The 21,377-nt window shown below is 38.1% G+C and overlaps 1 protein-coding gene across 2 annotated transcripts in view; it reads left to right on the top strand.

Moving 5' to 3' along the window:
• The window catches only part of mapre2 (microtubule-associated protein, RP/EB family, member 2), a 52,919-nt gene that overhangs the window by 4,593 nt on the left and 26,949 nt on the right, over positions 1 to 21,377 (top strand). Inside the window, exon 2 of one of the 2 annotated variants that reach the window (XM_041247656.1) lies at positions 581 to 628. Coding sequence is in view for 1 of the 2 variants with exons in the window: in XM_041247654.1 (XP_041103588.1) it covers positions 7,193 to 7,314 (122 nt within the window). In the remaining variant the exon portion in view is untranslated. Of the gene's footprint in view, positions 1 to 580; positions 629 to 7,072; positions 7,315 to 21,377 lie in introns of those variants that run through there. The other variant, XM_041247654.1, reaches the window with a different exon arrangement.

The following is a 21,377-nucleotide window of genomic DNA, read 5'->3' as shown; positions in this document are numbered from 1 at the left end:
AACACCCTGCATTGTTTACAAAAAACACATTACTTTCACTGCTGTGTCCTGTGTTTTGTACATATTACAGTTTCATTCAGACTTGGAAATAAAAATATAAAAACAGTCAGGAGTTTGTTGAAAAATGTATTGCAACTTGGATTGAGTAAAGCGTTCCCTGTAAACAGTACAGGGTGTCCTGTAACACAAGAGCCTTAGCTGTTGCGTACTTGACCCCTAAAAAATCATGACTGTTTATTTTTTAAGCGCAGAGAAATGGTAAGAGCCTAAACAAAGAATATCTGTAGTGTGGCCACTCTGCTCAAACAGAGTTAATGGGACAGAAAAGTAGCTGTTCAGGGAAAACGTGGTAAAGTATTATATTGGTATTGTGGTGCCACCTCAAATTGCAGTCATGGGAGTCGCATCTGTTTTTTGCAAAGCTGTCTCTAAACAGACTGCTATTGTCTTAATGGTTGAATAGGGCTGCTGTTACAGAGCGTTTTTTCACTTATAACCAGTTTTATCCTCCCCCAAAAATAAATAACACTTTTTTTATGTCTCTCCATTTACTGAGTTGTTTGTTTTTTTCTATTGTTAGGTCAGTGACGAACAACTAAACATTTCTTCATTGCACTGGACGAAAAAGGTAAGAACATATTTATTTATTCTAGTCTATAACATTTTTTAAATTTATTTTCCTTTCACTCAAATTGTTCAAATTGCAATTTGGACTATAGTACTTATCACCTTACCCATGGTGTTTAAACCACTGTTAATTTAGCTTTTACCCTTAAACCTCTAAACATATGTTTTATTTCATTTTTGCGGTAATATTGTTTTTGATGGAGACGTTAATAAAATGTGCATAGCAGCTACTTGATTGTTGCAGATTGCCCTTGTTTTACAAGAGTACTGTAAACTTGTTTTCCAACAGTTGTACTTCATATCAACTGACGCCCGGGGGGAAAGTTATAATGGAAAGAAGGCTTTGTAATTGTTTCTGGTTGTGATTATTTTTCATGTGATTATAGAAAGTACGTGTCAAAAATCCTTATATTCCATTTGCACATAATTAGGGTTGCAACACATGATGTACTGGTGCTAACAGAAACAACAAGACTAATGTGCATTTTTATTTTAAACCTTATATAAAACCAGTCAGTTGTAAATTAAATACAGAAGACAAACTGGGCTGATGAAAATGGTACTTTACCGGTAACTGCCTTATCCAATTAGGTGCATGTCATTGGAAATATGATAACTGATTAAAGTGGTATTTTAAGGTGCCTTTTTCTAAGTTTCTGTACAGTAGGACGCCTCAAATGCTTCTCAACATACTCAGTACTGCCATCTGTTGGCACAAGGAGTGCTAAACTAAGTTCACTGTCCACTGCTCTCTGCTGTTCTTCATTGAAGGTTATCCTCAGTTGAAGTATTGCAAAAGCTGTGTCACGCCAGTTAAGTACAACAAGCAGAGGGGAAAGCGTGTCTCCCTACAGATCAAACTACCATTGAAGATGTCATGTATAAATTAAACTGCTCATTGTCATGGTACTTTCTGATACAATAGTACACCAATGACTAAAGTCAAATCCCGTCAATTGACACAAATGTTGTATTTCTATCAATGAGTTGACCTAAAGTATTATTTATTTATTTATTTATTAGCAAATGCTCTTATCCAGGGTGACTTGCAGTTATTACAAAATATCATAGTACAGAAAATGACATTACAGAATATCACATTACAGTTAAGAGTAGTTATAAAGTACAATAAAATTGGTAGACAATAACATCAAATTCAAATAAGAGCAAAGTAAAGAATGCAATAAATAATTACATTAAGAGTGAGTTTGACTAAGAGCAGTTAACTTATGGTAAAAATATTTGTTATACAAGTAAAGTTCATTAAGAGTACATAGTAAGAACAATAAATGGATAAGAACAATTTCAAATAAGAGCAGTTACCAAAAACGTGAACATGGATATCTGAGAATAAAATCAAGTGCAAGATACAGTGAATAGTTATAATTAAAAGCAATATTAGAATATGGCAAGATATGTAGCAATTCAGTACGAGTACAAGCTGATGCAAGTACTGGTACAATTGGGTGCCATCTAGTCCAGTATAGTCGAGACTTGTGAGGTTTACAGATGCTGTCTGAAAGGTGTGTCTTGAGGAGGTGCAGGAAGGTTGTCAGGGACTGAGCAGTCCTGATGTCCGTGAGTAGGTTGTCCCACCACTCGGGGCAAGGCAGGAGAAGGAGTGGGCTCTGGAAGCGGGGGAGCGCAGGGGCTTACAGCTCATCTACTGGTGGTGGAAGAACAGAGGGGGTGAGAGGGGGTGTAGGGAGAAATAATAGTCTGGAGATAGGAGGGATCAGAAAGGTCGAGACAGCGATAGGTGAGTACAAGAGGAGCCCAGGACTGAGCCTTGGGGGACACCTGTCGAAAGAGAGCAAGAGGCAGAGGATGAGCCACGCCAGAACACCCTGTGTGTGCGATCGGAGACGTAGGAGGACAACCAGGCAAGAGCAGTGCCAGAGAGTCCCAGGTCAGTGAGGGAGGAAAGGAGAATAGAGTGGTGTCAAAGGCAGCAGAGAGGTCAAGGAGAATTAGGACAGAGGAGAGGGAGATGGCATGGGCAGAGAGTAGAGACTTAGAAATGGAGAGAAGAGCAGTTTCAGTGGAGTGTTCTGGGCAAAAACCAGATTGGAGGGGGTCGATCAGAGAGTGTTTACAGGGAAGCAGAGAGCTGGCGATGTACCACTCGCTCAAGGATTTTAGAGAGGAAAGGGAGACAGGACAGTAGTTCTGGATGGATGTGGGATCAAGGGATAGTTGTTTGAAGGTAGAGGGGAAACAGCCCAAGAACAGAGAGGTATTGAGAAGAGAGGAAATGAAAGGGAGTAGAGCAGAGGCAGCAGCCTGGAAGAAGTGAGGGGGGAGGGGGTCCAGAACACACATGGTTTTATGGCTCTGGAGCAGGGAGCAATGATCAGAGTCTGAGAGGGGCAAAAAGAGGAGAAGGAGGGTAGACTGTAGGGGTTTCAGAGGGTGATGGGGAGTGAGTGAGCAGAGGATGGGGTGGATGGGGAAGGAAATGAAGTATTGAAGAGTTTGTGGATGTCCTGATTTTGGAGGAGAAAGAGGCAAAGTTGTTAGCCGAGATAGAGGAGGGTGGAAGAGGGGGCGAGGGCTAAGGAGGGAGGAGAAGGTAGAGAAAAGTTAACAGGGATTGTTAATAGAAGACTGAATGAGTGGAAGTGGAGAGTTTGTGTAGAGGAGAAGGAAGAGAAGAGCAAGCGATAGAGATCCAAGGCAGCAGGGAGATTGGAACAACCTGCATAAAGGTATGTGCCATTTGTACTTGAACAGCCAATGAACAGCCACTTTTTTAGAAACTACATTCGGCTTATATGTACAGATTCAGTTTTAAAGATATATTTGGGGAAAAAAAAAAAATCTACCAATCTCTTCGGCACATACAAATGAGATCAAATTTTATCCAGATGCTAGCAATTCTTTTCCAAGTGAAATACACTTTAAGAACTACACATTGTAATTCATACATGTTCCGCTTTGATATTATGTTGTTCTCGGATTAAGGAATCATGCAAGCCATACTTGGTGAATGCTGTTTTTTAATTGGCTTGACTTCGGTCAAGACTTAGTAGTTGTATGTACTGTAAGGCATTGTTTTAACATAGTGGCTTGCAGCAAGGAAATACTGGTAAAGTACACTTTTTTCTTTCTTTTTTTTTAAATATATTTTCCTACAACATACTGCAGTGGTAGGGTTACTGTAGACTGCAGTGTACTTCCATTCAGACTCTGCAGCCAAGCTGTCAGCAGGGGGCATATCGGCCTCAGGAGTTTGCAGCTCACACTGTACGTTTATTAATGAAACTAGGAAACAGTTGTAAGTACATGTCTCAGAATAACATTATCTTCAGGTTCGGTTTTGTCTATGCACAGGGAACCTCGAGAACCAGGATAAATACTGCACAGAATCCCTCTGTTTCAGATCCAATCTGCATGATATTGATTCTTGCTTTTAAAAAAGTAATCAAGCACATCAGTGGCTCCTAACTGACTAACTGAACACATTTACAGAGTATCTTTGCATAAACTGATCTCTTTTCGCCAGTTGCTACTGAAGTATTTTCCATTCAAGCAAAATAATTGCATCAAATGCACAGGATGTTCCTGGGATATTTAAATATTTTCCTGACCTATTCTTATGAATTGTTAATACAACGGCTTGTTTCCCTTTCTCTAAACTTATGGACAACAAAATAAAAAACATTTTTAACATCTTCATCTGTGATGTTAATCAATTAAACAGTTGCCAAAATTTTAGTTTACCCACATTTATTGGACGCTATAAGAAATGTATTTTATTTTTCTTTAACTGTGCAATAGAGCATTACTGTAGTGCAGTGTACAGCATAGTAGGCGTTACATTACTGTTGATGCCAAAATCTCTGCAAAAGAGTCCATGTGCCTGAACAATTATAGCAGCTCTGGTCCTGGCTGTTTTTTTTTTTTTTTTTAAATCTTGTGTCTCCATATGGCTGTTAAGATTTACATTTTTGTTCCATTTTAGTGTAGGAGTTGGAGTTTATTATTATTCAAAATGCTGTTACAACTTTTACAACACTGTGTTGGGGAGAGGGAAATAACATTGAATTAGAAACCCTCTTGCACTACAGTGGTAAATGTCTACAGAAACAACAGCTACAGCACATTAATTACCTATTTGATTAACGGCACGAAAAATAATTTAAATCAGTTTTAAGGCTGCTGTTTTCTCGTGGGCTTTGCAGTTGGCTTCAGGTTACTGTTAAGTAGATCAATCTACTGACACTTGTCTTCTTTTTTCTTTTTTATTTCATGCTTGCAGAATTTCACAAGATATCACACTTTCTATGACTGCATGCTTGTCACATATAAACAGGGCAACCAAGTGTGTTTAAGAGGGCACATTGCCTAGTTACTTGTGCCTTGCAATTCATTTCCAAATGTTTTAATGAACAGTATTTCTGTCTATGTTTTGTGTTGTTACAAAGGCTTCTCGTTAAAACTTTTTATTTTAAAGTTTCTATTTGATACTTCTAGGGGTGGTCTCGCAGACCCTGATTGGCACTATTTTATATAGAGCCTTTCATAGTGGACCACCATCACAAGGCACGTTACAAGAACAAGAATATCCATAATACTTCAAATATGAAGAAATGCACAATACATTATATATAGTGGAAAGTGCATAATACATGGAATAGTACATCAAATACAGTGGAATGTGCATAATACATGATAGTAACATGATACGTGAAATAGTAGCAGCATTTACCTAAATTAACATTAGGTAGACCAAGATTAGTGCTAATCAAGGTCTGTGAAACCATAGGGTAGTGTACATCTTGTTGATTGTTTTAAAGTTAAGAATGACATATTCATTGTTGCCTTATTTCTGTTCATTTAAAAAAAAAAAAAAAAATGTATTCCTAATATCTGCTATACTGCCACACTCTATTTATTAGATTTCCAAAAAAAGCAGTTTTTTGCCAATAGCAGCAATGCCTGATATGTTTGATGCAGAACTGGGATTAATGGGTGGGTCACTAACAACTCACTAAGTTCAAACAAAACTGCAGTTCATGGAAACTCTGAGACATGTGGCCACGTCTGATGGGTTTTTTTTTCGTATCCCAGTGACAATTACTCAAAGGCATGCTGTTTCTTTTTCTTTTTGTGGTTTATAAATTTCACTCCACCCTTGTTTAATGCCTTTGCTGTAACCAACCTCATTTTATATAATATAGTAATGTTTTTTGGGGGCCACTACCACCTGAAATGTCTCTCCTTGCTACGAAAGCCCTGTAAATATGCAGTAGTGTACTTTGCTTGACCTTGATATAGTTTTTAATGTATTTTTCGACACAGAAATAATTAGAAATGATCCATCATAAAAATGTAAATCACCATGGCCTACATCTACTGAACGTACATGTAAAAAAGTAATTGATATATGGACACTGCATGTCGTTCAATATTTAAAACCTCTGTGTATAACTCTAAAGTTGATTTTCATATACAGAACGCTACATCCTGCTCCTTGTCACAAGAGATATGAATCCCCAGCACATGATGAAGATGAATATGTCCTTCAGGACTCCCCAGTTGTGATCAAATTATGTGCATTGGGGCTTCCTTTTTTGTGTGTGCAAGTGTGCATGTTTTTGTCTTTCTGATTCTGTTTCCATTTTAAGCTATGGTTTAGCTTATTTTTGTTTCTTCTCAAACAGAAGAGGATTCAATCTGCTTAGCAGAACTGTTGAAAAGCCATTAACCCTAAATAAGCTCAATGAAAAAACAAATGCTGTCACAAGTCTGGCAGTTTTGTTTGTAGGTTTTTGTGTATTTTTGTAATCGCAATTTGTCCTGTCGCCCCCATTGTTAAAGATATATATTTTACAAGCATCAGACCCAAATATATATATATATGTCACAGATACAAACAATAGCAGACATTTCATGAGGCTTTTTACCTCTGCATTCTTAAATGGCCAACTTTATCATTCCACCTAAGACACACCTCAAATCAGTCTTGCATAGTTGCTGCAATGATATACTGTACTTGGCAGTGCTACATTAGTCATCTCAAAACACTTGGCAAGGTGACTGCAGTTGTTGGTCAGGGTGGAGTGTGTATACAACTTGTCTCATCAACCCGTCTTCAGTGATTGCATAAACTGCACATAATATGCAAATGGTGGAGGTTGTGGATTTTGTTCAAATGTCCCTAGCTAGCATGGTTTGTACAAGGCTATTGTGAACGCAGCAGCAGGTTAAGAATTCTCGGGGTTTCTGAGTTAGTGACAAAGGGAAAACATGGTTAAAGCAAGGGGGGGTGGCGTGCTCCAGATGTAGCAGACGACTACTAGACCTGCCCCCAATTCCAGTAAGTTCCGCTGAGGATTGTTTGTGTGGGATTGCTGTATCTAACTGATGAGTTAGCTGGTTGCCATGACGAAGGCCCGGTGCCATGTGACCAGGATGCTGCTCCTCTCCAGGGCTGCCCTTGACGTCACGAGGCAGAAGCGAGAGCTGTGTGTTGAAGAAGCAAGCAAACAGAGGAAGGAACACAGACGCAGCCTTTCCACACGCAAAGTGAGCAGAAACTGTTCAGTTTGGCAGAGCTCTAATGCCTGGTCCCACCCAAGCACTGTCCCCAAATGGCGAGAACAACAACGACATTATCCCGGACAACGGTACCAACGTTATCCCTTTCAGGAAACATACCGTGCGAGGGGAGCGCGCCTACAGGTAAATTGGTGCGTTGCTGCGTTCGGGGGTTTAGCTAGCAGCAAAGACTGCAGCAGAATGAGGAAATGCAGTGGATTGCATAACAACCATAATGTTCTTTTGTAGTTATATTTTACTGGCGCTGTAAAGTGGTGCAGTGTAATTGTGGATAGTATATTTTGCTACGGCTCTAATCACGTACTTGTGTGGTTTTTTTTTTTTTTTTTTTTTTTTATTAAATTGGGTTTATTTAAATTATGCGATGAGGACTGTGTTTTGTTCCAGTCATTCGCCCCTTGTTAAGGTAATGAGATGAAAGCAGGGGCTTTCGGACTGAATCAATAGTTAAAGAGACCCTGCATGGGCTGGCTGCCTAAAAATTGCGGTTTCAGAAAAGGAACGACTGCACAGCAACACTAGCGAAGTCTGAATAACGGTTTGCCCCGGTGAAGTTCTAGAAAATGGAATCCGAGATTAAGGCTGCAGCATTAAACCGCCAGATTGATGGAGCTTTGTAACTAACTGCTAGGACACCCCCATTGATAGCTTGATAGCAGAGGTCACGATGTTCCCATTGAGTGAGATTTTGTGTGGAAACTGGTGTTTTGGACTGGAATTGTTGTTTTTTTGTGTGTTTTTGTTTAAACCGCTGTTTTAAATCATGCATGAAAATATGACAGCTGGCATTAATTTGATGCCCTAATCTACCCACAGGCTGATGTGTTTTATTTATTGCTTTTATTTTACAACACAACGGGCTGATTTATAATTCTAAGTCACGTGACTGCTAAATTTACCGTCATATGCACCAAATAAGAACGCAGTACGAATTCGCAGTGAAATTCTTCGAAGTTGTCCAATCTTTCTGGATAGAATAACAGTATCTATTGTGCGCAGATTAACGAGCATTTATGACATGTTGTCGCGGAGCTAAAAACAGTAGCAGTTATCAAACAACATAAGAAAATTAAAATAGTTTGCATTGTTAAATGAAGATACTTTACTCTCGTGCTGTGTTTGTGCCCTTAAGACAGTTGTTGGGGGAGGGGATTTGGGAATGTTTTTTTTTTCTCCCCCATGAATACATTTGGGATACTCCTGTGCTGTGCTCCCAGTATACTGTTCAGACATTACTGATTTAAAACGGTTACAGTTTAAGGCCAGATAGCGCGCTTTACACTGATTTATTGTAAACTAACAAGTACAAGATATGTAGATGCTGCAAATAGTTTGCTTGGCAATATGAATGTGAAACTTGCAATGAGAGAGAGATTGCTCATGCAATTGGATGCATTATTTCACCTTGGCTCGACCCATTTCTGAATTCTCATTTAGTAAGAGCCAGGAAGATTGATGTAATTTACTCGTCAGTATTACGAAATGCATGTTATGTTTTTGTATGTCTAAAGATCATATACTGTACAAACCCCCGCAATGGACACATTTAGAATTGATTGTGCTTGTTTTTAAACAACAAAGGTCATGTTGCAGCCCCTAAATATAAGCCAACCATGCAAGGATTGTGAATTAGGTAACAAAAATATTCTTAAGTAGATCATTCCACTAACACTTTTTTCAGGGACATGCAGTATAGTTTACTAAATTATAAAATGATTGGTAAAGTAAAATAAATGGTTGACAGTTATAATCTCCACACATAATACTTTCATACAAGTGTTGATGTAATGTTCCACTGCTTCTAGGGCTAATTTTGACCTTTTTAATGTTTCCTAGACAATTTATTCAGTTAATGTTTGTTGACCCCTATCTCTTGAGCAATTAAATGAATATGATTAAAAATCTGGGATTAAGAAAACAAAAACAAACAACCATGAAGTTTACAACTAAACAATATCATAAAAAACACACTCTTAAATATAGAACTAAACTGGCTTCTGGAAGTGTCTGACATGCTGCATTTAAACTAGAAAATGCATTCAATTCTATTCTTGTAATATTTGTTAGACGGACAGACCAGGTTTAAGAGACACTTGTGACAGGTTATGCAGGACAGACATCCAAGTTGATGACCATTATACTACAATATATCCAGAGGTTTAATTTTGTTATTTTGACCTTTTTCATGTTTTTAGGACTATTTATTTTGTATGTATAATGATGCCTTTGAGATTCAGGTTACAAGTTTGGTAGAAGTATTTGTATAATAAAAACAGTAGTTTGTTATTCATAATAGATAAATGCTAAGACCTACAGTATGGGTCAAATTTTGGCAGCAGCAGCTAGCTCTCAATTCGCATTGTCATTGCTGGATCACAGTAACACACCCACTTTAAGCAATAGGTCAGCTACCTGGCATTCCTGTAATTTTATGTCAGCAATGCATGTGCATACAACACCTGCTGTTTTAAACTTCATTGCTAAATCTTCTTGTGTGGCTTAGCACCTCTGTTTTATTACTAAATGTAATAATTGCTTGTACAACACTTGAACTCAACTATTTTACCTAGCAGTTGAAACGTATCTAAAGTAATATCGGATTTTCCAATACTGTGCTGTGATTCTTTCCAATGACTTAATAATTTTAAATGAAGTTTTATACGTTTTTTTGGATAGTGTGCAATTTAGGTCAAGACTGTTTACATTCTGTGGCGAAGGACAAAATATGTGGTTTATTGTGATCACTGTTCGAGATGGTCTCACTCGTGGATTTTGAATGCAGTGATTAAGAGCTGAATAGTCAACCACATGCAATATGTTAGATTAAATTAGAAATCTGAACTCTTACAGTCCCCACCAGTGATTTGTTTAGTAAGTCGAGTAGGTTTGGCTCCAATCTCAACGGATCACTTTGTAATATCAGATAATAATCTACTTAATTCGCAACTGATCTGTTTTTGTGAAATCCCAATTCCATTATGTATGTACAGAAAAAACTCTCTTGTTTGATGAAGCAACATAAATTGGTGACTTTGAGAGCAGAAAGAGATGGTTCCTTTGTTATGCAGACGATATCTTGAAAGTCATTTCCATCGTTTGGTTTTGCCCTGCAGTTCTGTTGGTTCATAAAGAACACCATTGTGAAATTTCAAACAGAAACAATAAGGGAATGTTTTTGAGGGGGGATGCTGTATGTAAGTACTCTGTTGCAAGGAATATGAACTGATGTACACTTGTTTTAAGGAGGTAAAACTAGGAACAACCCCCATGCAAAACATCCCAGATTTCCCAAAGGTCAAAACAATTTTAAGTTTTACCTTACTGTACTGCTGTAGTACAGTAATCTCCTCCTTGAAGAAAGGACTGATGTCTAAAAATTGTTGTAATTTGCTGTTAGTGTTGAGTAGCTGGGTTTCATTCTTTAATGTGGTCTATTCCATGCATGCCAGCAAACTACTCTGTACTTACAGTAAGTGCATCAGCCCTGCTTCACATACAAGCAACTCATTTTATTGATTGCCTTTACTGCAAAAAACATTCTGATGGAAAAGATTGTTAGTGAAAGTAAATCTGCTGAAAAGCTTTACAGTACATGTGTTTTCTAAAGATGTAAAAGATCCACATGTATAGGATATACAGTACAGTACATATTGTGTGCCCCACCATTTCTAGCTCTTTCCATTTTAGAATTTTTTTTTTTCCCTTGCCAATTACCAACGCACTTTTCTGTGCCAGCTGACTGGTGGGAATAAATCCTGTGACTGCTCCCCTTCTTAGCTGGTATGCAGTGCATTCTCTGTAGCTGTAGCCAGCTTGATGTGTTGTTGCTACACACAGTCTCAGGAGAGCCAGCTAGTTAATGGTGTAAAAATTCATCTTTGGCTGAATTATACATGATTATTTTACCAGGAGGGGGAGGCAGGGGGAGTGCTCTGCATGGTGCATAATCCCAGAGGAACTAATCAATTGTACTTTTGAATCAAAACGTCTTACAAATAAATATTTTTGTTACTACTTGAGTGGGCTTTTGCATCCAAACCACTCAGTGGTTGCATTAATAATACAGGGTTACAATAAATGTACAGTATAGTATACAACAAGGAAGTATTTTGAGAGATAATGTGTTGAGACAACAGGCTGAAGTAGTCTGGATCTTTATAACAATACTTTTAAAGTAGGGGTTCCCAAACTGTGTCCGGAGTGTGCCGTGGGAGCAACAGCAGCAGTCTGTGTATTTTCCATGAAAAAATAACAATTTTGATTATTTACAGTGTTAGATTTACATTTAATTTTTGTTTTTTAAAGTGCTAATAGTAGGCCACACTGCCTAATGCAGCTGAACAGGTGGGCCACAGGTATGCACAAAAAATAAATAAAAAAATAGTTTGTGAATCCCTGCTTTTTTTTGGCAGTTGTGATAGTATGCGGGAACCTAGTTAATTACAGCTGCAGTTAAAGCTACAGTGTTATTTCTAACAGCTTGCACATTTATTTTCTTTAAGGCTGTAAAGGATTTGGTCTGGACCCGACGATTTTCTTCTAGCTATAATTGGTAGTCAACAGGAAGATTCTCCTGTCAGCGTCAGCTGCAGCCAGCTACTCAAATTTATCAGATTCAAACTGAAGTAGAAATATTAAGCCTAGCCCCTAACTTGTGTCTCTATGTTAATTATAAATGTATAATTGGTTGGTTCCAGAAGGTTTGGAAATTCCGGAAGCCTAAACTCTATAGTATCTGACTAAACATTTCCATGAAAATGTCCTGTGTGTGACTTTTTGCATAGATTTTTTTTTTCCCTAAAAAAGCTTAATCATTTATAGTATCTTAATATATTGTAAACCACTGTAATTGAAGATGATGTGAAAATCTTTAAATTTTTAATGCAAAATATCTTTTTCATTTAAGTTGTGTATGATAATTAAATGGTAATTGACCGTTTTACACAGGTTTAATCCATTGTAATCCATTAAGTATAGATTTACAGCTGTAAAATTTAAGGCAATGCTTTTGTGAGCAATAATATTTGCTCCAATTGTCTATTTTACAGTGTATGTAATGTGCACCTACATGTGTTTATCAAGGGCTTATCTTTGGTTTTTTCCTGCATGGTATGTAAGCAGGGATGTGCTATTTTTTAAAAAGACTTCTTGTCCAAAGGACATAATGCAAGAAAAGTCTACTTATCCTTTTTAAAAATCTACTTGCCCCTTCCCTGTTTCCTAAAACGCACACAAAAAAGCAGAATATAACTTGTAGGATTTTGGTTTTATTTAACAGTGAACACAATCAATCAATTAGTGCTTAACGGGAAGATCTACAGTAGTTTGTAGCTTGACTGGTACTGCTGCTTTGTGGAATTCTGACTTTTCTTGATCAGTTCCAGAGCGATGCATTTACACTTGTATGAAACATCAGGGGGTGATTCTCTCAGGACAAGAGTCTGAGCTTGCGTACTTTAACTAAACATGTGCTGACGCTGTGCTGTAATGACGACATGGCGTGAGTAAATAAATAAATAAAATCTTTATGTAATTTATTTAAATCGTTTCTCATTTGCTGCAGTGTCTTAAGAATTATGGGAAAGCGGCACTGTGATGACATTGCTGGTTGGCGTGCAGTGCCCGTTGGGTATTTTCTCCAATTTTGACGGAATAATTCCTCAGTGCGTTTAAGAAAACAAGCAAAAAATAACAAAGGCAGATGATAATAAATGCACTAAAATCTGTTGTAAGAAACTGGTACTTTATTGTATGGCTCAGAACTGAAGTTTCTTTTTTTTTTCCCACCAGTCGTTATTTTGTAGTCTTTCCGTGGGTGCCAGGAACACTACATTTGTTTTATCTTTTCCAAACAGGAAGGAAGCAGCAGACAAAATCAGAGCACTGTGGGTTGCAATGGTGGCAACCCGTCTTTGACCCAGCCTTGTAATTCTCCTCCCTTCTCCTGCCTAATTTAGATTTTTCTTCGAGACGTTGACAAAGTGCTGAGAAATATTACTTGTACATGTTTTCAGTTAGCATTTGGACTCTTGTGGTATGGGATTTTAATGATATGTTTTTTAAGAAACATTTTTTGTTTGTTTTCTAGTTTTGAATTCTGTCTGGACTGCTGTGGCACTCATAAATTCTCCTGTCTCTTTTGTAGCTGGTTTTAAGAAACTGGCAAATACGCACCATGTAGGCCAGGGACAAATATCTGAATATTTTAATGAACGTTTATTAACATATGTTTGAACGCAAAAAAACCAATACATAATTTAAATTATGTATCAGAACAAAATAATGTTTTTCCTTGCTACAAATTTGCCAGACAGTTTCTAAAATAGCAGGAAGATTTGCACACTTTCTTGGCCCCCTATTTACTGTGGTAATAGTGATCTCTACCTAAACTCGCCGGCGCTGCTTCAGATTTGGGAAGCTAGTCAGTCTGGGTCCATTTCTGTCTTATGATAGACACAAGTACGGCACTCCAAAATGGTTTTCTAACACTGGCCCAACTTTAGTGTAAACACTGTTTGTATTGTAGTTAATTCACTAGGTTAAAGTAAGACCTTTACAGCCTATTCTGGGATAGTTCTTATTTTAATATGGTGTTATGTATAATGGCTTTGAGAACTTTTTTCAACTTAACAAACATTCAAATGCTTGTCTGAATCTTGGTTAGATTTCTGAACATGAAAATTCCTTGTTTGTCCCAGTACTAGTTACACATGCACTGTATCAAAATGCAGTCTGATACAGTTCATACAGCACAGCATTACCTGTTAGGTTTTGGTAAATTTAATAATACTGATCGGGCACTTTTTTTGTTCATTCCTATTTCAAATTTAAAGACCTTTTTATATGTACTGGCTCTTTCTCTGTCTGTGATCTTTATTTTGAAATTGAATCTGTAATCTGAAAGTTATAACTGATACAGTAGATTTAGTTGCAAATCTTAACCAGTGCAGACTTAGCATGAGGCTGTTTGTGATACAAAGCTTTTTAAACTTCGACACACTGTTGATCATAGCACTGACCATTTATGAAAAGATGAAAATATTGATGTCCTCAATTTTTTGTTGTTTTGTTTTGTTTTATTCAATTTGCACCCCATCACCCCTGGATTGTATTACAACATTGTACATCAAGGGAATGCACTTGTACTGCATTAAGCCCCTATTTTTAGGGTAATCCTGATTAAACACAAGTATGTGGTTGATTTAATCCAGGGTAATTGCATTAGCCCAGTGTTAGCCCTGCCCCACAATATGTGTTCACCTTAGAAACAGCCTCTTTTGAGCATGTGTAACCTCACTGTAGTTGGAGTGGTTGACTACGTAAAGTAGGGATAATCCAGTTGATGATGGTAGTAGATATTCAGTCTCTTTGTGGCTTTGCTTGCTCATGTGGTTGTGCCAAGTGACTACTAGGGATGAGTACTCAAGTAGTGTAAATAATAATTACTCGAGCACTCAAAATTTTTTATTAATATCTCTTCATGAATGTAAGTTCAATATATTGTAGCGACCACAGTTCAGGTTATTTGTTTTGTCTGGTCCTGTGCCTTCACCAGTGTTCCCTCTTAAGCTTTTTAGATACTGAGAAACTTGCCATTTTGATGACAAAGGGTAAATTATCAGTGAGAAACCTGTGGCCGCGCATTAACCCCTTTTTAATATATTTTTGTTGCATTATACAATTTTGAAACAATATTACAACACAAGTATCTCAACAATTTTACAGTTTACTTTAAATTTAAACAAGACATTTTTTGTGGCTCTGCCTCTGATTTTGAATCATCCTCTGATCCTAGCAGCCCTTTTGGTTGTTGTCATAGATACAGACTGCCTGCTTAACTGGTGGCCTGCAGAAAATTGCTTTGTACTACTGCATAAAACATTGGCATCTGCACTGCCTTCAACTGTAACCATCTCTAGGGCTACTAATTGTTCCATTGTTGGGAATACCAAATTCCGTTTTTCAAAAATGTCCAATTCCATTTGTTCCCACTTTTTATCAATGTATTAATAACACCATGTAACAATTTTTTTTTCTTTTGGTTCCTGGGTAGTAAGTTTTATTTCCTAATTGCTTATGCCTCAAAAGTATAGAAAATGGCTATAATTCCCCACAGACTTTGCTTTTGTGACCAGGACAGTGATATTTTGAAATTTACCTATTTTCCAGAACATTCCAGATAGATTCAGTGCTGAGTAAACTTGGAGTAACTTCTAGAACTTTCCAGTAATATAAATAGTAGTATAAATACAGGGGCCTTAAGCCCACCAGTTCAGTTTAGTTCCAGCTGCCTAAGTGGATACATATCTGCATTTTTCTGAGATGACATCAAGAGGCTGCAAGCATCCGGCAGACGCATTTTGCTATGTCTGCGGCCAATTTATCAAGACAAGAGCGAGAAAGTACTCCGTGGAAGCATCTGTTAAGATGTGTGAGGCCTACAAGGCATATTTCAGCATGCCTGTCGGGGATCAAGACAAACGCTGGGCACCTCATTTCACCTGCGAGCACTGTAAAAAAAACTCTGGAAGGTAAGATGGACAATTGTTGCTCGGAATTTTATGTTATAAAATTTGTTAAAATTTTTAAAATTGTAAAAGTTTTTAATTTTAAAATGTTTTACAATTTTCAATGTTATTGAAAAAATATATCATCTATGAAAAATGATGCGAGAATCTCTTGCACATTAGTCATGGGTGAAATAAATGTATTTTTGTAGGATGGTACAGAGGGGAAAAGAGAGCCATGAAGTTCGCTATCCCAAGAATTTGGCGGGAACCCACTGACCACTCAAGCAACTGCTACTTCTGCATGGTGGACCCTTCCAAACGTCGGACTGGCAAGAATGCACCTGCTATCACGTATCTGGACCTTCCTTCATCCATCGCCCCAGTGCCACTCCCATGAGCTCCCTGTACCCACTCCTCCGGAAAGAGAGCAGCCATCTTTAGAAGAGAGCAGCAAGTCAGAGAGCGAGGAAGACGTTGTAGATCCAGATGACAATTTCAGAGGTGGAGCTGAGGAGAGAAACCCATACTACCCCAACCAAAAAGACCTCAACGACTTGATTAGAGATCTTGGTCTCACCAAGTCCAATGCCGAGCTTTTGACGTCTAGGCTCAAGCAGTGGAACTTGTTGGATGAAAGTGTGCAAGTCGCAGATCAGAGGAAGCGTCACCAACCTTTTTCCAGCTTCTTCACCCGTCAAGATGGGCTCTGCTTCTGCCACAATGTGACCAGTCTGTTCGAGGCAATCGGAATCGCCTGTAACCAGAATGAGTGGCGCCTCTTCATTGACAGCTCATCCAGGAGCCTCAAAGCCGTGCTGCTCCATAATGGTAACAAGTACCCGTCTCTTCCCCTGGCTCACTCGGTGCACCTCAAAGAGGATTACAACAGCATCAAGACCTTGCTGGACACCTTGAAGTATGATGAGTACGGCTGGGAGGTCATAGGAGACTTCAAAATGGTGGCATTCCTGATGGGTCTCCAAGGCGGTTTTACCAAGTTTCCCTGCTATCTTTGCCTTTGGGACAGCAGGGACACCAAGGCGCACTACCACAGCGGGACTGGCCACAGCGGACAGAGTTCTCTGTGGGGAGGAACAAGGTCAAGTGGGAGCCAGTGCTGGACCCCCGGAAGGTGCTGATGCCACCACTGCACATCAAATTGGGCCTTATGAAACAATTTGTCAGAGCTCTAGATAAGGAGTCGGCAGCCTTCAAGTACCTTCAAGACTTCTTCCCTAAGCTGTCTGAGGCAAAGGTCAAAGCCGGTGTCTTTGTCGGACCACAGATAAAGAAGATCCTGGAGTGCAATGAATTCCCCAAGAAGCTCACTAGTAAGGAGAAAGCGGCTTGGAACAGCTTTGTCGCAGTGGTTCGGGGCTTCCTGGGCAATCACAAGGCCGAAAACTATGTGGAGCTGGTTGAGACTCTGGTGAAGAACTACAGCACAATGGGCTGTAGGATGTCCCTCAAAGTCCATATCCTTGATGCTGATCTTGAAAAATTCAAGGAGAACATGGGAGCGTACTCGGAGGAGCAAGGCGAGCGCTTCCACCAGGATATACTGGACTTTGAACGCCGCTACCAAGGTCAGTATAACGAGAACATGATGGGATACTACATTTGGGGGCTGATTCGTGAAAGTGATTTACAGTATAATCGTAAATTTCGAAAAACTACTTGCTTCTAAATCTTTTGTAGTCATTTTTATATTACTTTAGTATAAATACATGTTAATTTGGATTAATATGTTGTTTTTTTCTGACTTTATGTGAACGAAAAGACACACATTCGCCCATTTTCTCATTGGAAATAGGTCAATTTCAAAATATCACTGTCCTGGTCACAAAAGCAAGGTTTGTGGGGAATAATAGCCATTTTCTATACTTTTGAGGCATAAGCAATTAGGAAATAACACTTACTAGCCAGGAACAAAAATTGTGTTACATAGTGTAATTAAATATGTCTCCCTCTCCTGCTCTGAGCCTCAAAACTAGGGATCGTTACAGTATTTTATTCACATATACCGCCTTAACACAGCAGGCTGCTGCAGCTCAACCTGGATTCGGAGCTGCGCATGACACACACGCAAGAGATAAACATTACTTTTGTTTTTAATTAAAAACTACTTTCGTTTTTACAGTTTTGTATGTACATACCTGTTCACACTCATTTACACACTAGTTTCTTTTTTAAATGTTTATTATAGTTTTTCATTTTTTGAAGTAGTGCTTTATATGTGGTAAGTTAGAAAATAAATGCTTTTATGTTTGTGTTCACTTAAATATGGCGCTTCGGCTGTGCAGATGTTTGATATGATGTGCTTAATTAAAACTTTTGAGTTGTATCGGATAGTTGTCTTTCATTTTAATATTAATGTTGTTTAAAATGTAACTGTCATAATGACTGCCGGCGACGGTTTTAGGTATGAGTATAACCGCGGCTAGTGTTAATTTTTGTGTTGCATATGTAGAATAATATTGTCTGGCATTAGGTTTGAGTACTCAAAATGCTTAATGTAAAATTCCCATCCCTCGTGACTAGTTACATTTCCTTTGTGTTTCCTTGTATCATCACAGTTGTCATTGGTGGCCTACAGACCAAATTAACCAGGGCTGTAATTATTAGGTTGTCTTTGTTGTACTGTAGTAGACGTTTGTTTTTGTAGTGGTTGTTTCCATATTCTTTCTGTAATTGCATTAGAGTTGATCCCTAGTGGTGGAGTGCAGGGTAAGTTCTACATTCAGGAGTTTGCTGGTTCGAATCCTGGTCGTGTTTAGAAGCTAATCTTGGCTAGGGGCCCAAAGGGATATCACTGCCATGGTCTTGGATTGCAAAGAAAATCCGTCTGGGCTTAGGCTTGGTTCACCTCATCATGACTCTGCAAACCCTACAGCAAAGTAGGCTTAGCAGACACTCCTGGTTACAGTCTTAGGGTTAGGGATTTGATTTCATAGACCGTAAAGGACTTTAAGAAAAGATCATTTTTATATTTAAAACCTCTTCTAATCTTGTTCCTGTTTCATCATGTATATACCAAGCGGATTTATGTCTAGAGCAGTCAAAATATTAGTTTTATCAGTACTACAACACCTACAGGGTCCTTTTAATTTTGCACAGACATGTCGCTCTGCTCACAAACCATTCATATGTCTTGGAAACAACACCTTTAAAAAAAAAAACATAGAGATTATAGATGGAATGCACATTTGAATTTATTCATATATAAAAATATTTTATCATGATGAAGAGCCTGAAATGCAGTTTACAGTCTTGCCCAGTGAGAAGACAAGCAATCATAATTTCACTTTTTCTTAAAGCTTACTTTTTTAAAATTGTTCAGTGTTGTACTAGAAACCTTGTAAAACGAGCAAAATGTAAGATTTTTGAAAGACCGATTTTCAAACAAAATAAAAATATTGATCTGCTGTCAAAGTTATTATACTAATTTTAGAAGCAGAGGAGAGTGCCATTTGATTCGAGTACTCGGAAATCGTAATGCTCAAGTACTCGTCTCGAGCAGCAATAGATCTCAAAAATCCCACCCCTACTATCAAAGACCGCAGACTTTTTTATATCAGTCACAGTGCTCTTTAAAATTCCAAAATATTGTGCTGTTTTATCCCTGGTAATTACCTTTTCCAGAAGTGAAAGTATTTCCAACTTTTTTCAATTGTAAGCACAACTCGCTTTCGCGCTGTACAGTACCGTGGGTGATGTTCATCTCTTGAATTTTTTTTTTTAAACCATATAATTTGTGGCAAAGTTACTTATAACAACAAACAAAAAAAACGTAATAGGTTTCTGTTTTGTTGTTGTTAAATTTACCTTTTAATTTACACTATTCTAAAAACATTATACTATCCGAAAATATGTTCAATATGTATAAAGTTATATATTCACTAGCAACTTGAATTACAACCATAAATATAAACATTTCAATATATACTTTGATGTGTAGGTGTTTTTTTTTTTTTTTTTTTCTTTTATTTATTTTACTTTGTAGTTAAGTCTGCAATGTTAAAATGTTATTTGCTTAGAAAGTACTAACCAGGGCTGTCGGTATCAGAATGTAATGTAAAGAGTCTGTGTGTGTGTGTGTAGATCTGGTTAATAAAAATTTACCAAAAGCACCTCCCTAATTAATAGTAGACAGTACTGCAGACCCCGATTTGCACTGCCCCAGCACAACTGCCTTGATCGGCTTGGGAACACATTCAGATATCTTGCAAGGCCAAAATATCACGGTCTGGTACAGCCTGCAAAACCTTCAGTGGGAATGCAACATCTGGGGCCCTCACAGCCCACTTGGCAGTGGAAGGAGGGTATAGGCCTAAATGTTGGGCACTTGCAATAGGTCAAACTGTCACTTTTGTATGAGGTCATTGCTGCTCCATAGGAGCACAGCTGTGCTACTAGTTAGAACAGTGCCCAGCCTTGGCAGGTCTATTTAAGAAGGATTTGAGACAATTTTAAAACGGAGCAGCAAAATGTGAATTCGTGAGTTAAGTTATATCTAAATCCCTTAAGGACAGATGAACAAGAGGGTCTCTCACGAGTCATGAATGAAGAGTCTGTTTCAGAAAACACAGGCTCTGTTCTCCCAGGGTCTGAATAAGAACCTTCGGCAGGTCTTGCGTTAAGTGTCTGGTGTCCTGCAAGAGCCAGCAGTGATATTCTTTAAATTCTTCGATCTGCATGCGTTCCATTCGTGGCTGCTGCTATGAAGATGTGTGTTGCATACAAAATTGTTGCTATTTGTTATTATGTTATGGGTTAAGCTCAGCTCAATGCATTGATTGATACGTTTTCAATTTAGCACTTACCTTGGCAAGAGAGAACCCTGCGGTAAGCCACTTAGTTGCTCATTTACTGTAGACATGCTTACTAATGCATTCAGGCCCTGAGTCCTGACTATAGCACAGTAAAGCCCATATTGAAGCACAATGTCCTAATCCCCTTTTGTTATGAAAAGGTTTCTTGCATGTCCTTCTTGTTCAGTGGGAAATGGGAGCTTTCAATTCCGAAAGTTATTACCTCACACTGTTTGTTCAAACTCTTCGATCAGTTTGGTGCCTACAAAAAAGTCTAGTGATGCAAAAGTACGGATCCGCACACAAAGAAATACGTTGCATTGTTCTAGTTAATTCATATTTATTAGTTAAAAACAGAAAACAAAAATAAGGCAAAATAAGGCAAAAAGCCGTCCTCGGTGCTTAAAATGAAAGCAAACAGTCACCACTCTTAATATAGTTGTGTACATGATTGGACACTAGTGTGTCCAATTAACAGTCAAATCATTTCAGGGAAAAACATAATTGATCACAACAGTGATTTAAAACGCCACCGTATTATCTTTCACACTAATCAACCCAAAAAGGAAGTTAAATCAGATTCTTCATTCATACCATTAGGTGTCATTGTATTTAGGGTTTGTATCCAGAAAGATTCCCGTTCTAAGAGTTTCTTATTAGTATCACCACCTCTTCACCCTACTAATACTTTTTCAGTACCCACATATCTTAAGGAATGTATATTGTGTTTTGAAGTCATCAAAATGTTTAGAAATTGGAGATTTTTGATCCTTACGACGTATTGAGCTTTTGTGCTCGCTAAGACAAACTTTCAATTGGCGAGATGTTTTACCAACATACCCATTACCACATGGACATAATCATA

This window comes from Polyodon spathula, chromosome 4, assembly GCF_017654505.1.
Source record: "Polyodon spathula isolate WHYD16114869_AA chromosome 4, ASM1765450v1, whole genome shotgun sequence".
Taxonomy (NCBI): Eukaryota; Metazoa; Chordata; class Actinopteri; order Acipenseriformes; family Polyodontidae; genus Polyodon; species Polyodon spathula.
The sequence above is the reverse complement of the archived record's forward strand: the minus strand, read 5'-3'. Positions and strand labels throughout refer to the sequence as shown.